The following is a 15,474-nucleotide window of genomic DNA, read 5'->3' on the forward strand; positions in this document are numbered from 1 at the left end:
CTGCTGACACCTGCAGCATCCCTGATTCTGACATCCACTCTTCACCCTTTTGGGCTGCCTGTCTTGTATTAAGTGCCAGCCAAGGGGTGCCAGGGGCAGCTTCACCCACCACATGCCTGCTGTTGTTCTAAGGCTGCAGAGAGCTAAGGTGATACCCTCTTTGGGCTGCTTCAGGAAGGTCTGGGGTGAAGAAGGTTAAGTGGGGGAGCAAGTGGCCAGAACTGGGTGGGCTTCCCAGGGCAAGTGGTGGCTTAGAGTAGGTAGCAGGTGCATGCAGGTTAGGGAACAGCACCACAGAGTCATCTGAGCGCTGGCTGGACTTGGCTCTGCATGGAACTGCAGTAAGAAACATGGGGGACAAGCACAGAGGAAGCTGACAAGGCGAACCCCTTCCTGGCCACTTGTGGAACCAGGCTAGCCATGACTTTGCACTCTTGGAAGTATTGAGGCATAAGAGGGATGCCTCAGACGGCTCCAAGATCACAATCGTAATGGCGGGCTCTCCTAACCTTTTGGGACTTCAGCAGGCCAGGGCATGCCCTCATATTGCCCACCCAGGTCTAGGTTGCTCCTGCCCACGGTGCAGAAGCAAGGTTTAGACCAGTGCTTAGGGGTGCACTGAGCCCCTCTGGACAGGGAGCCCAGAGGGAGACCAGAAAGCAGTTAGGGTGGGGTCACTGGCAGCTGGGGGCCCGCATGGCCAGTCACCTGCAACTGCCCCGGAGGACATGGACAGAGTGGCAGGCACCCTTCCCCACCCCCAACACATCCTTTTGCAAAAGCAGCCATGAAGGGGTGGCAGCAGTTAGCGGTCCAGGGAGGATGGGGTGGGGACTGGAACTCTCAGGCCCACTGTCCAACACTTCTCAGCCAGAGGACTGCCAGGGGGCGCCTTCCAAATGACAGGGGCCATGTCTCCTGGTTGCAAGGAGTGGGTGGGCGCCTGAGCCCGGTGTGGGCACGAACGTGACCCGGAGTCTCACAGAAAGCGCCCTACCTGAAGCTGCCGTCCTCGGAGCACTGCGGAACATACTCAGCTCCAGCCGCAAAGGCACGTTCCCTCTGCTGCTCGCATGGGCGGAGCGGCTGGGCATCCACCTGGTACTCTGTGACCGAGAAGGCCAGCCGACTGTCAGGCAGAGCGCCCAGGTGGACCCTCAGCACGGAGGGCCACCGGGCATTCCCACCGACCGCTCCCGCAGTGTGGCGGCAAGTCACTCTTTAAGCTTTCAGCATTCTCCCCAGGAGGTCACCCACGTGGCACCAAATAGACACCTGCCTGACATTACTGCCTGGCAAGCCAAGGATCCCAGAGGAAACCCTGCGAGTCCCCCTCCTAGCTGCTGTGGCCTCTGTCCCACACCAAGAGGATGTTGCTCCTGGGTTTATTGCTTCCCCTGCCCAACGTGGTGGGAATATGAATTAATGCTAGCTGTGTGTCTACTCTCCCGTAAGAGCTGATACAACCTACAAGATGTTAGAAATCATAACTCGTGTTATTTGCTTTTTATTATTAAACTTAAGCAGCAGAAAGAAACAACTGCCCTCCACAGACTTGGTTTCCAAATGCCAGCACCAACAGGGGCTGGGCCAGGCCAAAACTGTGGGCCATGGTCACGGTCCAGCTCTCTCACAAGAGCGACAGGCACAGGACACCATCCCTCCCTGCTGCCACCCAGGACCTATGTTGGCAGGACTCTGAAAGTGGGCGCTGGGGCTGGGGCTGGAACCCAGAGATTCCAGTAAGGGCCGCAAGGTCTTGCCACAGGACTAAATGTCCTTCCTCCTAGCTTTCTTCCCTTATTTGATGCAGACATAGAAGTGTGGCACTTTGCTCCAAGTCACTAGGTAAGTGACTGAGCCAAGAATAAAATGGGGCTGTGTCACTTCATAGTTGCTTTTTTTTTTTTTTCCTACTCTCTGTCCCTTACTTATTATATGATCTCACATAGCTGGTGTTGACTTTGGGTTAGCTAAGCGGATAAGCTACCAGAGTGGGTGCCAGAAAATCTGCCCAGAAAGTGAGGGAAGGGGAGACACAGTTCAAGTAGGAAGATCTGGTTTCCTGTCTCCACTCCACCCACAACTTGTCCTGCAACCTCAGGCAGTTCAGTTGACCTCCCTGAAAAGCAAAGAGCACACACCTAGCTCCTCAGGCAGCCTGGCCAGAGGCTGCGCTTCCCGCACAAGGGAGCTGAGCAGGGCAGCTCCCTCCCCACCCCAGGCCTGCAGCCTCAGAACTCACCAAAGATGTTGGCAGACACCAAACAGGTCGAGCCCAGCAGGCTGCAGAGCCACAGGAGCAGGGCCATTTTCCTGGCCCTTTCCTGGACTGAAGGCTCAGAAGCCAGCTGTCTGCCCGGGTCTGCTGCCCTAGGACCCTTTATAGGGCTACAGCGGGCAGTGGCCTGCTGCCCACAGGCCCTCAGCGAGGCAGCCACCCACCACGTTGGCACTGCCAGTCACACACTGCTGCCTGTACCTGCGTTGTCTTCCTCGGAGGACACTTGTGTGGCTGATGGAGCAGGAGGGCTTGTCTAGACTCCCAGGAGCAGGGGGTAGGAATGGAGTGGCTTCTTCACAGGAAAAGGGCAAAGGTTTGTAGCTCTGTGGGCAACAGGTTCAGACCCAGACCCACTACAGGAACAAAGCAATCCCTTCCTCCTTCCTCCTCCCTCCACTTCTTTGCTTGCTTGCGCCCTCCCTTCCTTGCGTCCATCCTCCCTCCCTCCTCCTTCCCTCTGTCCTTCTCTGCCTCCCCCTGTCCCTTTCCTTCCTGCCTTCCTTTCTTCCTTTCTCCCTCCAATCCTTTTGGAGCTGCATGAGGATACAGCAGAGAACAAAACAGGACAGTGCTTCCCCCATGAATGCAGGGCACTCGTGAGGGATGCAAGCACACAAGCCCGCGTGCGTACTCACAGTTCCCTGTCTCCACTCCTCCCCAGGCCCTCCGGCTTCCCAGCCTGCAGGGAGTGGGAAGTGTCTCCAACTTCCTTCTCTCTGTCCTGCTTCTGTGTGAGGAGGTAAGTTTCCCCTCATCTCCCCGGTCCCCAACTTTCTTCTCTGGGAAGCAAGGACCTGCAGGGATGCCCAGACCATCCTGTCTGTCAGACAAACTGCAGGAGAATCGTCATGATGTTCATGAGCAGATGCTCACAATTTGCAAGAAGTGGCATGGTGACTTTCTCATTGTAAAAAAAAATGGCAGGTCCCAGGGTAGTGACCCTCAGGGTACTGGACTAGGGACGGGTAGGTCCAGGAGTTGGGAAATGACCGGGGTGTTCATGGAAGACAGAGAACCTGAGGATGAAGGGATCGTGGTTCACTGTCACTGCCTCCTTGGGGTCCTTCTCCCCCAGTGCATTCCATTCTGAGGCGCTGCGGTTGGACAGTAGCACAAGAATGCACTTGTCCTCTGCATTGCATTTGTGTTTCTGACCCTAACCAGAGGAAGCAGCACTCAGCAATGATTCCCAGGGTCTGAGACGGGGACTGAGAATGGTAGAAACCCCACTCTGCCAGCCCACCTGGGACACTGCATGCCCGGGGCTCCCACTCAGCTCTATCACAGCCCCCAGCCACACCGTTGTACGGAGCTCCAGGTACAAGCTGGCTGTACCCCAGACATTGCAAAATCAGTTACACACCAAGCACAAGTGAGCATCCCCTGCCTGTACCCTCCAGCTGTCTCATGCAAGACATCTGAGTATCTGCCCAGCTCCCTCATGTCACAGCTCCAAACCCTACCTTCCCCTGTACCCTCAATCCTCCTGCCTCCATTAGGTGTCCCCAGCTCCAGGGTGCTGCCCAGATCAGCCTCCTGCCCTAACTCACAACAGGGCTGCTTCACCAACTATAGAGACAGTCCTCAAACTGCCTCCTGCTACAGGGCGTAAGAGCTCAGAGGAGCCATGCTCAGGTAGGAGGGACTGGCGACCACGACAACTAAGGTAATTTCAGGCTGAGCTGATTTTCCACTTACTGCTGCTCCTCCAGCCAAAGCCAGGGCTCCCATGCTCTGCATGGCGAGCAGACCCTACTCAGCACCATATGGTGAAGAGCCAGGCACCAAGGAGCCTCTTGTCATCAGTGCCCCACTGCCAGGTGTCCCAAAGCAGGTGTGTCACAGAGCAAGTTGAGTGTGGTCAGGAGCTTCCCATCACCCAAGCTCCCATGGTTGTAGGTGCTGAGTCACTCTTCTTGGCTGGGCAGCAGCAGCCTGGATTCGATGCCCTGAGGCCCACACCAGCGACATTCTCTGCTCCAGTGGGTCTGATGTTTTCCGAACTCTGGGCTCAGGTCCAAGAAGCCATAGCGCATCACCAGAAGGAAGAGCCCTGTGAGCAGGGGCAGTGCCAGCCCTGGGAGAGGCCCTGAGAAGGTGCCTGGCATCAGGAGGCTGGCAGAGTCAGAGCACTCAGCGGAGCAGAATGGCATGGAGCTACGCTGAGAGGCCACACTTAGCTTCCAACACACACAAGAGTGCTTCTCTCCACCCAAGCAGCAGAGCGGTGAACTGAAGCATCCTCTCCTCCACCCAAATGCTCCTCCCTCCTCACGCCTGGCCCTGCCTCTGCCTCCTCTCCATCAGCTCCCAGAACACCGGTTTCCTGGAGGCTCATCAAGGCCAACTTGCTCCTGGCATGAGCCTTCAGCATTTCTCTCCCTCTACTGAGCCCCCAGGAAAACCGCATAGCCTTCTCTCATCTTCATTCTCTGCTACTAAGGAGCAAAGGCCAGTAATGCTGACAGAAGATGGATGGGGAAAATGAAGGGTGACCACAGTGATGAGAGGGCTGTCACTTCAGAGGAAACATCAAGCTGTGGCTTCGGTGCCTCGGCACCTGTCAGCTCTCGGGGCTTGCTCCTCAGCATCACTGCCCAGCCCAGCCTGCCCCAGCCAGTGGCATCCCTGATCCTACTGAGAACAGCTTCTTCCTGTCTCTAGCCCCACGGTACAAAGCCATGTGCCTCTTCTAGGTTTTTATGATGCCTGCTACCTGATTCCTATGTCCAGAAAAAGGAAATTGAAATACTTCTCTCTAGTCTCCTGTTGAGTATAGTTGGAAGCATGACCGTTATATAAACAAGACTTGGAGTCAGATTCCAAAGGATGGAGAGGAAAAGGCAGGCTGGGCAGTAGCTACGGGATCCAGGGGGTGATAGCGCAGTAATTCCTTGGGTTCTCCTTGGCCTCATACAAGTCAGACTCATGCAAGAACAAACAAGTATCAACACTAGATAATAGAGATGTTGAACTTAATATCTGACAGGGTTATAAAGCATTCCTCATTAAAAACAATAACCACGGGCCCGGAGGCGTGGCCTAGCAGCTAAAGTCCTCGCCTTGAATGCACCGGGATCCCATATGGGCGCCGGTTCTAATCCCGGCTGCTCCACTTCCCATCCAGATCCCTGCTTGTGGCCTGGGAAAGCAGTCGAGAACGGCCCAATGCCTTGGGATGCTGCACCCATGTGGGAGACCCGGAAGAGGTTCCTGGTTCCAGGCTTCTGATCGGCGCAGCACCGACTGTTGCAGCTCACTTGGGGAGTGAATCATCCAACGGAAGATCTTCCTCTCTGTCTCTCCTCTTTTCTGTATATCTGACTTTGTAATAAAAATAAATAAATCTTTAAAAAAAATAACCACAACTTCCACGAGTCATTATGAATACAGCTGAAATGTATAAAGACGACAGAGTCAGTGAAGAAAGAGAATACATAAATAATAGCCACATAGAAATGTCAGAACTGACTGCAGCTCCCTGCAGTGTGGTGGCTGTGGGGGCTGCCCATGCTGAGCCAAACCCAATGCTGGGGACTCATGCCAAAGCCACTGCCAGAAGGCAGTGACTGAGTCCTTGGCTTTGGGCCAGTGCACCAAGTGGTGCCTGCTGCCCACCTGGTGGCAAACTCACGGGTTTTTAGGATATGTAATTGCTGCCTAGGGACACCCATGAATAAGGCCAGTTTTAGTGTAGGTGAGAGATGAATTCGGGGTGATTCCCAGTGCCAGGGTCATGAAACCTGCGTCCCCCCTGTGTGGGGACTAGAACCTGATGGTTTGGAGGGGAGTATCCATAAGATCTATCTGGGTCAGACTGATTCACCAGCCCAATTAGGAATCCTGAGATGGGCTGTTAGCATAGAGCATCACTGACTGCCACACACCAGTCCACACCAAAGCTATGGATGGGGGCCCGTTTGGCAGGGCTAGGTACCATTAGCTGACTGGATGGTGAAATAGTGGACTGGTCACCCTTGGCAGGGTCAGGACACTAACCACACGCAAGAGAACCAGGTCCAGGGGTAGACTCTGTGGGGGAAGTGTGGGCCCAACCCTGCGGAAATACAAGTCCCTCGGGTTAGCTCGTGAGCTGCTGTGATGATAGGATAAGCTAGGAGTGACCATGGCACCTGCCATCACTTACAGGTAAAGCAACCGATGATAGGGAGCAACCCAGACCAGGCCAGAGGAAGATACCCACTGTCATACTTATGACATAGGTGGAGGGGCAGACACCAGGCTGAACCCGTTCACATTACCTGCTGGCAAATCCAAGCACCAGAATAGAGTGTGGGTCAGACCAGCTTCGGTTGCAACACATACCAGTGCACGTTAAGGAATGCCAAGGTGAGGTGAGCCATACCAGATGTGGTTGCAGCACCCAAACAGCACATGTGAGATCTGGGGGGGCGGGGGAGGAGGCAAAGCCGACAGGGGAATGTGGGCTCCCCTACTGGACAACCACTCCCACTGGAGAGCGTGTTGGGATTGGAGCAGACCAGACCAGGCAGGGCTACAACACCTGTGGGTCTCATGTGAGCTAGATTAGGGAAGGGCCAGGTTGGGCTGACTATTCCAACTGGTGCAAGCAAAAATTAGAGTGGGTGAGGGTTGGCTGGGCTTTGCCGCAGCAGATGGCAGAGGCTGGCACTGGGGGCTAATTCTATTAAGTTAAATGCCAGAACCACCTAGAGAGAGCATAATCAGGGAGTGGGAGTGGTCTAGTAGGGAGATAGTTGGTTACTACTCCCACTGGAGAGCATGAAAACCAGGACAGGGGCAGGGGTGGCTGGACAGAGGGGAACCTCTCAGTATGTGTGTGGGCAGGCCTGGTGGGGGTGATGGGGAGTTGCCCCAACTAGGCTGCAGCTCCTACTGGTTTACATGAGGGTCAAGTATGAAGTGGGCAGGATTGAGCTGGATGGACTGCAACACCCATTGGTTCATGTGGAAGACAGGGCTGGAAACAGAACTGACCCAGCAATTGCAATGACCAGCATGTGCATAAGATGATTGGGGTGACGGAGGGTGCCGGACCCTGTACTGTTAAACTCACACAAGAATCAGGTTTGGGATCATCTCAGATGAAGTTTCTTTGGAGATTCTCCAACTGAACTGCTCATCTCAGAACCCCAACCATGAAGAGACTATGTCAGCCAGTGGATTCTGAAGAGGTTTCATCGCGATTGGAACGGCTACATTGGCAGCAGTTCAGAACTGTTGAACTATCAAAACTTCTTGAGCAGAACCCTCGGAGCGTGCCTCACATTGGGGACCTGGGATGGGTGGGAGATTGGGTGGGCTTCTCCCTTTGTTTCTCCCCTGAGCCCAGATATAGAGAAAAAACGATGATATTAGTGTGGAAACAATGGCATTACCCACTTTCCTGTAGCCCTTGACCCTTTGTATCCTAATCAACTAAGTAAGATTATGAAAAAAAAAAAAAAAAAGAAAGATATGTCAGAACTAAAAAGTAAAACAGCCAAAATAAAAAACTCCACAAGTATGTCGAACAAAACAGACAGGAAGGAGTCTATAAATTTTTGGTCAAAATAATAAAAATAATCCAACCTGAACAAAAGGAATGAAATAAATTAAAAAATACATAAACTGGGAAGGGAGCTCAGTACCATGGTCAAGACACCACTTGGGAGGAAAAAAGCTGAAACTGAAAGCGTGCCTGTGGAAATGATATTTGAAAGTTTTGCAAACTTGGCAAAAGTCAAAAGCCTACAGATTTATGAAGCCAAAGAAAACCCAGAGAATAAACCCAAAGAAATCAGGATTAGGACTCATCAAAACACTATAATGGTAAATACAATGTGTTTTCCTTCTCGGGTTTTCTAAATTATCTTTGGTAGTTAACAGTAAAACTTTGAACAATAGTGATGTGGTTCTTACTGGGGACAGGAAATATTTAATATTATTATAAATAAAGGAGAGTAAAAGTAAGGAAAATAGGACCATCCTTGTTGATTTCACTAAACTGATAAAAAAAATCAGCCCATTATTACATATAGCTTAGATGTGAGAGCAGTTCAAACAGTCAATGAAAAAGATAGGTTAAGTGATGAATTGATTTTGGCACAAAGACGACCCCCCCCCCCAAAGCCATGCCTCTTCTCCTTTCAGAATTCACATAGGCATGAACTTTTCAAAGGTTTCTTCTATAATGAAATAGCTTAGGCAATCACTAAAAGGATGTATGGAAATATATGCTCAAACCCTATAGATAACTAAAACAGAATTCTAAAAGATTGTTCAAGTAACCCAGAGAACGGCAGAGAAGACACAAACAGAGAAGAAAGGCAGGGGAAATGAGCCAAACACAAAAAGTAACAAAGTGGCACACACTTAAAACCTAACATAAATTATTACAATACATGCAAATGGCTCACAACTTAGAGCATGGCAGAGTATATTTTTTAATGACGCAATTACGTACTATGCACAAACACTTCACTGAGAAATATATTGCATGAGCAGGAAGAGTGGATAACTTTGGACAGGAAATGACATCTACTGGAATCCTGGACTCAGGACTATTTGAGGTACTGACCACGAGCCTTGGCCAAGCTGTCTGATCTCCGTATCTGCAATGGCCACTGCATAGGACAGTGTGATTGAAAACGAATTGGTAAGTAGAAGATGCATAATGCAGTGACGACCCTATAACTGCCACTTGATGTTTTTCTTGCAAACCAGAAGTTATCTCTGGTGGCAGCCTTTTATGCATGTCTGTGAATCTATTTGAAACCCTTCACTTCCCGCTTCCTCCTGCAGCTCAGTGTGCAGAGTGCACTGCCAGACTTTAATCATCAGCGGACCAGGGCCTTGGACTCTGGCCCCGGGGTTTGCGACCCTCTGAAGTGTTACCCTTGGGAGTGTTTCCTCCTCAGTCCTCATTACGTTTTTCCCCAGCAGATGCACTGCTGAAGCCGGAGGCACACGCCCCTGACAGCACTCCTCTCTGCATCGCCCAGCTGTTCTCTGTCTTGAGCTATTGCTTGTGCTGGGACTGTGTTTTCTGCAGTGGAGAAAACGCCACATTTGATTTTGCACTATGATTCATCCTTGCAGGATGACTTAGCCCCTTTTCTAGCATCTTAACAATCCTGTGAAGTCATTCCCTTTTCTTCCATGGCTAATTTGTGGAACATTATGCTTGGTTAGAGTTGAACTTTCCTCCTTAAAAAAAAAAAAAAAAAAAAATCCTTCCAGAAAATACATGTATTTTTCAATGCATACCACTAACTTTCATATACCTGGATGCCTCAAATTGGATAATGTAAACGTAAAACAAGAAACTTGTACTGTCAAAGACATTATCACACACACCTGTCTGCTGTCATCATGTCCTCAACTGTCAAGACTTACAAGCACCTGAGCACCGTGAGCTGACCTCACCATGTGCTGACGTCACTGGCTCCCCTTGCAGGAGTCCCGCACGAGGTGGCTGAGAGTCACTGCTCAGGCCTGCCCTGCAGGAACACGGAACTGTCCGTACCTCCACCTCTGCCTCTCCTTGAAACCATGCTGAGTGCTCCTGCCGACTTTCCTGTCTAATCTCAGCCATCAGTCTGCCCTGCAGGAAGCGAGTGCAGTGGTGCATTCTTTTTAATTTTCTTTTTATTGGAAAGGCAGATTTACAGAGAAGGAGAGACAGAGCTGAAAGCTCTTCTGTCCTCTGGCTCACTCCCTAAGTGGCTACAACGGCCGGAGCTAAGCTGGTGCGAGGCTAGGAGCCAGGAACTTCTTTCAGGTCTCTCACACAGGTCCAGGTTCCCAAGGCTTTGGGCTGTCCTTTACTGTTTTCCAGGCCCCAGGCATGGAGCTGGATGGTAAGTGGAGCACCTGGGACACCAACTGGCGCCCACATGGGATTCCGACCCATGCAAAGATTTAGCCACTAGGCTATGACGCTGGGCCCCAGTGGTGCATTCTTCGCTGGTGGTTTCTCACTCTTACTTGGAGCTTGCCCTCTGTGGCTCTCAAATGGAGTTTCTCAACAGTCCTGTGATTCAAGTATTCTTTCATTGGAGAAATCAAACCAAAGACAGCCAGGATCTCAGAGCACAGGCCAGCATGATGGTTTCAAGTCTTTTCTGACTTGACCCAGTTAGGATGTTTCTGCTTCCTCCAGGACTTCCTTTGGAAGCAAGTGGATCCCAGTTTCACTTCCCTTTCCCCACTTGCATCAGCCTAACTCACCTTTAAAGAAATGCCACAGTACCAATGATATTCTTAGTTCTACAAAAAAATATTAAAATTTGTATGGAAGCACCAGAGGCCCCAAATAGCTAAAACAATCTTAAACAACATTAAAAATAAAAGTGCCAGAGACATCACAATACCAGATTTAAAGACATATTACAGGATAGTAATAGTTAATACAGTCTGGACCTGGCACTGCTGTTTTCAGTTGATTACATTTATGATGAGTAACTTCAAGAGAACCAAAGCCTCACTGGCAGGTAGCGTGCCAACCATGCCCATTTGAATGAGCTTTGTCCTCCCTGCTCTGCCCTCACTCTTTCTAGGTCCATCTCTGGAATAAACAATTTGCATTCAACTTTTGTTGCCGGCTCTCAAAGACTAGAGATAGCAGGAGTGGATTCCAACTTTTCAAAAATTACAAGTCAGACTCATGCGCGTGTACACACACACACACACACACACACTTGGAACTGCGCACTGATGCGCCCCACCCCCACAAGTCCACCTGCTTGCCCCGCCCTTTGGTTCTTTGGCCAGCTTTGATAGCACCTGTCTTACTGGCAGCTGTTTTCTGTTTATCTTATCCTATAAACTGTCATGAGCACTAATCTGCATAACTTAATGGGGGTACATAGATGACATCTGGTATGTCTACTGAATTTTCAGTTTACTTATTGAAAGCTTCTAGGTTCATTACTTTTCAAAATAATGTCCTAAATGAGGCATCGTTTCCATATAGATCAAGAGATCAAAGCTCAGAGGACCACGCTGCTAGTAACCAGTCAGAGGGAGACTCCATATATAGAGTCCTGGGCGTACAGCACATACCTGTACGGAGCGGCCGTCCCCACACGGATGAGGGGCTTCAAGATGGCGGCTGGCCGAGTACCAGGAGGCGGGACTTGTTTCCGCCTGGAGGCAGGCAGGAAGTCACAAGGATAGGCTAATTCTCCCTCGCTGCGATTGCTGGCCTATCAGATAGCGCCCCGTGGACCACGGGCAGAAGTGATTGGTGGAAGAACTATATTTAAGCAGCTCGTTTTCGGCACTAAAGCCCTTTTGGTTTGGCAAGGTCTTTTTGGTTCATGACATTCTGGTGGCTCTTACGTGGGGAATGGGGGGAATTCAGAAATGGGAAGAATTGGGAAGAAGGGTGGTGGAAAACAGGAGGAAGGGCGGCAAAGAAGCGGGTAGGAAAGCTTAGACAGACGGGGACAGGCGCAGCAGAGAGAAGGTTTTAAACGCAGCCGCTTTTGCCAGTTTTTCCCGGACCCCCAAGAATATGACTAGGTGTTTTTAGTGTCGCTGCTGCTGAGCGGCAGTAACACATACCAGTTTCGCTCTCCCCGGCCACCTGGCACAGTACAGGAGTCTGCATGATGCCTGCCCTAATGGACTGCGTCTCATGGGAAGAGAAACCAACTGCAAGGACTGTCTGGGTTTAGAGAGACACTTGATAAATGGGTAGAAAAACTGCCAAAGATCAATTACAGACTTAACACTTTGAAATCATACCTAGAGGTTTCAGAGCAGAAAACTGAAATGACAACAGTTGAAGTCAACAGGAACTCAAAGTAGCACAAGGTTGGAATTCTGAATTTAATTTCTTAATTGAAAGTTTGTCTCAAACCTGTGATCTCATCAAGAACATAATCATTTACCTGTTTTACAAAATTATTCAATTAGTATAGACACTGCAGTAGTGAACAGTGCCTGCCACAGGATGGCAGTAGTTATTTTGATGGGTTAGAATTAAGACTAGAACTTCAGCATTAATAGCTCCTCAGCACTTGTCATGGAAAGTAGTGGGCTTCCAGGCGGAAGACACTGTGAGGAAATGGATGTGAGCAATTTCTCCATTTCGAGCCTGAGCTCTGAGTGTCATTAACAGGCAATGAGACTGGCATGAGGCTCAGCTGCCTGGAGGGGACACAGTAGGTTTCTTTTTGTATCTGTGAGAACATCTGAGAAGAAGTAAATCAGTGGGGGTAAGACTGCAGGAAAAGGAGCTTTGCCTGAAATTACAGAAACAATCGGTCCCTTTTCAGGAAAAATTACACTATTCTTAAATATGGAAATAAGCAGAAATGAACTGTGAAGAAATACAAATTACACTTCAGAGTCATCTAACAAGGAGGCTCCCTCTTCCTAGAAACACCCATCCTATCCTGCTTAGACAGCAATTAAAACATCTTCCAGAAATGCTCTCTAGTTTATTGCTTAAATGTGTCTATACTGGTATAGTAAAAGGCTGAAAGGCAAAGTCTCATTGGAAGCACTTGCAATGGATGTGTCCCTCTGAAACTTCCATAGCAAGGCTTCAGCCACAGGCTGGTGGTGTGCACACTGGGTAAGGCTAACATCCCACCTGGTGCTGCTCAGCACCCTAGAGGCCCCATTTCGATCCAGCTCCCGCTGGCACGCCTGGGAAGGCAGCAGATGACTGATGCTTCAGCCGCAGCCCCTACTTGCGAGATCCAGATGAAGCTCTTACCGTCTGCCTTTGGCTTTGACCTTGCCCAGCTCTGGCTGTTACTGCCATTTGGAGAGTGAAGCAGTGAACGCAAGTGCACGCTTGCTCTTCCTCCCTCTCCTTCAAAGTCTTTTAAATAAATAAATAAATCTGTTCTAAAAGGGTTTCAATCAACTGTTAACATCCTCTGTATGACATGGATGTGCAAATAATTTCATATACATTTTTAAAATTCAGATTTCTAATTCATATATACTAACACTTTAAGAAAACTAATTAATAATGGCACTCTAATTTGCTGGCTGCTGACAAAAACTAATTTCATTTTAGACACAGGTTGACTATCTTTGATCCAAAATGCTCAGGACCAGAAGAGCTCTGGATTCCAAATGTTTTGCATACACCCAATGCAGTATCTTTAAGATGTGACTTAGGTCTGAATAGGAACTTCGTTTATGTTTCCCATGCACCTTTATATACATAGTGTGAAAGTAATTTCTCAACAGCACATCCTTGTGCCCTCATTTCGACCAAGACTGTGATGTGAGATCAGGGATGGAATTTTCCATTGTCACACATCATGCGCAAGAAGTTCCACCACATTTGGGGTGTATTTCTGATTTTGTATTTGTGAAGTCGGATGTTCAATCTGTACTATTAGAACAAAGGTGCATGAATTTAACCATGTTCGCCAGGGTTCGAAAGGACAAATTTTCCTGGACACAAGGCTCTTCTGTGTGTGTGACGAGAATCCAACACAATCATTCCTAGGTTAAGGGACTACTTCCTTTGCTGTTGAAAAACGAAATAAAAAGTCAATGTCTAGAATGTAGCCAAACTGGGAACACCTAAGAGCCATTATTACAAAGCAAAAGCCAAAAGGAGAATATCAATCTTGACACACAGACATTAGCAAATTTAGTCCACACAGAGAACACAGGCATTTTTTGTTATTTTAATATGCAAATTTAAGCAACTACCTCACAATATCACCTCTGCTAAAGCTTTGCATTTATCAGCAAGATCTCTGACAAAATTACTGCATCACAGGTAAATACATAGGACCATAGTTTATGTGTTGATCTTTGGCACATGTCAAGTTGGAGAATCTCAAAAGGCAATAAAATGTTTTGCACATTCTTTTAATCTTTACATCAAAATATAAGGCTGCAAAAAGGCAAGCTGAAATTTTAGGTTATGTGGAACAGTTTTAATAAAGAGTTTTACATACAGTACCTTACATATAGAACAGTGTGTTTGCAAATTTAAATAATATCTGTACAGTGGCATGTATTCTTGTCAAAGATAAATTCAAGTTTACTGTCTATCAGTTCTAAACTGCATTTATACAGAGTTCCAGAACTGATAAACAGAACGAGGCATAAAATATTCAAGTGTTGTAAGTCACCAAGTAGCCTCCTCATACCAGTCCTTTTTCCCCCTTAAAAAAATTTCAAAACCTGTACATACATTTTTAAATTTTAAGAAGTCTGTTAAAAGGTAACATTTCATGTTAACCCACCAATTCATATAGTCTATAGTAATAAAACTAGATATGTGTAATATAAATATGTGTCGCTATGTACATCTGAATGTTGTGTGTGTGTTTGTAACAAGCACATACACTTTCCCACATCTGCGGAGGGAGCCCTGGGGTGCACAAACTCATGGGGGATAGGCAAACAGTAGGACCTCGGCTCAAAGTCCAACAAGAGCTAAGACAGCAACTTAGTTGCCTTTGGTTTCAGAAAGTTGTCCATGTGTAATCAAAGCTAAAATTTTTGAGTGTGCATGTATTTTTCAAAAATAAAACTCATCTTCAGAGATGAAACTTTTCCAGTATTCTGCTAGCAGCAGCTCAAAGTTCACAGCCGCGGGTTACTTGGATGTTTTTGTCACTTCTCATCCCAGCTGAGGTTATTTACAAGTTTTTGTTTTTTTCTTTTTTATGAAGGCAAATACCAAGCATATTCAGGGTTAAACTGTATGTTGCATCCTGAACACTGTCATCCAACTATTTTATAGTAGTAGTATGTGTTGGTCTTACATGGGCTGATGATGTTGCAGAAAACGGGGGGTGAGAGAACCCTCAATGTTTACAATCTTCTTCCTGCAGGCTCGTTAACATTTGGCACATCAGACCCACTGCAAGACAGTTTGTTTCTACAGAGCTTAATGCCTGCAATAAATTCCAATTATTTGGTGTTTTTCAAATACATTCATACTGAAGTAAGAGCGTCATAATTTTTTTCTCCAGAAGTGAGACTTCTACTGTCAGTTTTCTGATTAAGGACATTCATCATCCAAAAAATAGCTCACGATCCTCTAGAAGCTTAACAGCTCAAACTTCCGCGCAGCTGGATCTGACTGCTGAGAAGACAGTTCCTGGAACAACCTTGTGGAACTCTCCAGAATTAATTTTCTTTACAACTGTGTTTTTGGCCAAATGCTGGCTTGTAAGCATGACTCCTTCTACTTAAGTTCATATAAGTAAGTA

At 48.2% G+C, this 15,474-nt stretch overlaps 1 protein-coding gene across 1 annotated transcript in view; it reads right to left on the bottom strand.

The window, feature by feature from the left end:
- The window catches only part of TG (thyroglobulin), a 205,445-nt gene extending 203,133 nt beyond the window's left edge, over positions 1-2,312 (bottom strand). The window contains exons 1-2 of the mRNA XM_004580737.2: positions 2,246-2,312; positions 998-1,106 (exon numbers count right to left, since the gene is read on the bottom strand). Of these exons, the coding sequence (XP_004580794.2) occupies positions 998-1,106; positions 2,246-2,312 (176 nt within the window). The remainder of the gene's footprint in view (positions 1-997; positions 1,107-2,245) is intronic.
- Between the last annotated feature and the right edge of the window lie 13,162 nt (positions 2,313-15,474).

This window comes from Ochotona princeps, chromosome 9 (genome assembly GCF_030435755.1).
Source record: "Ochotona princeps isolate mOchPri1 chromosome 9, mOchPri1.hap1, whole genome shotgun sequence".
Taxonomy (NCBI): domain Eukaryota; kingdom Metazoa; phylum Chordata; class Mammalia; order Lagomorpha; family Ochotonidae; genus Ochotona; species Ochotona princeps.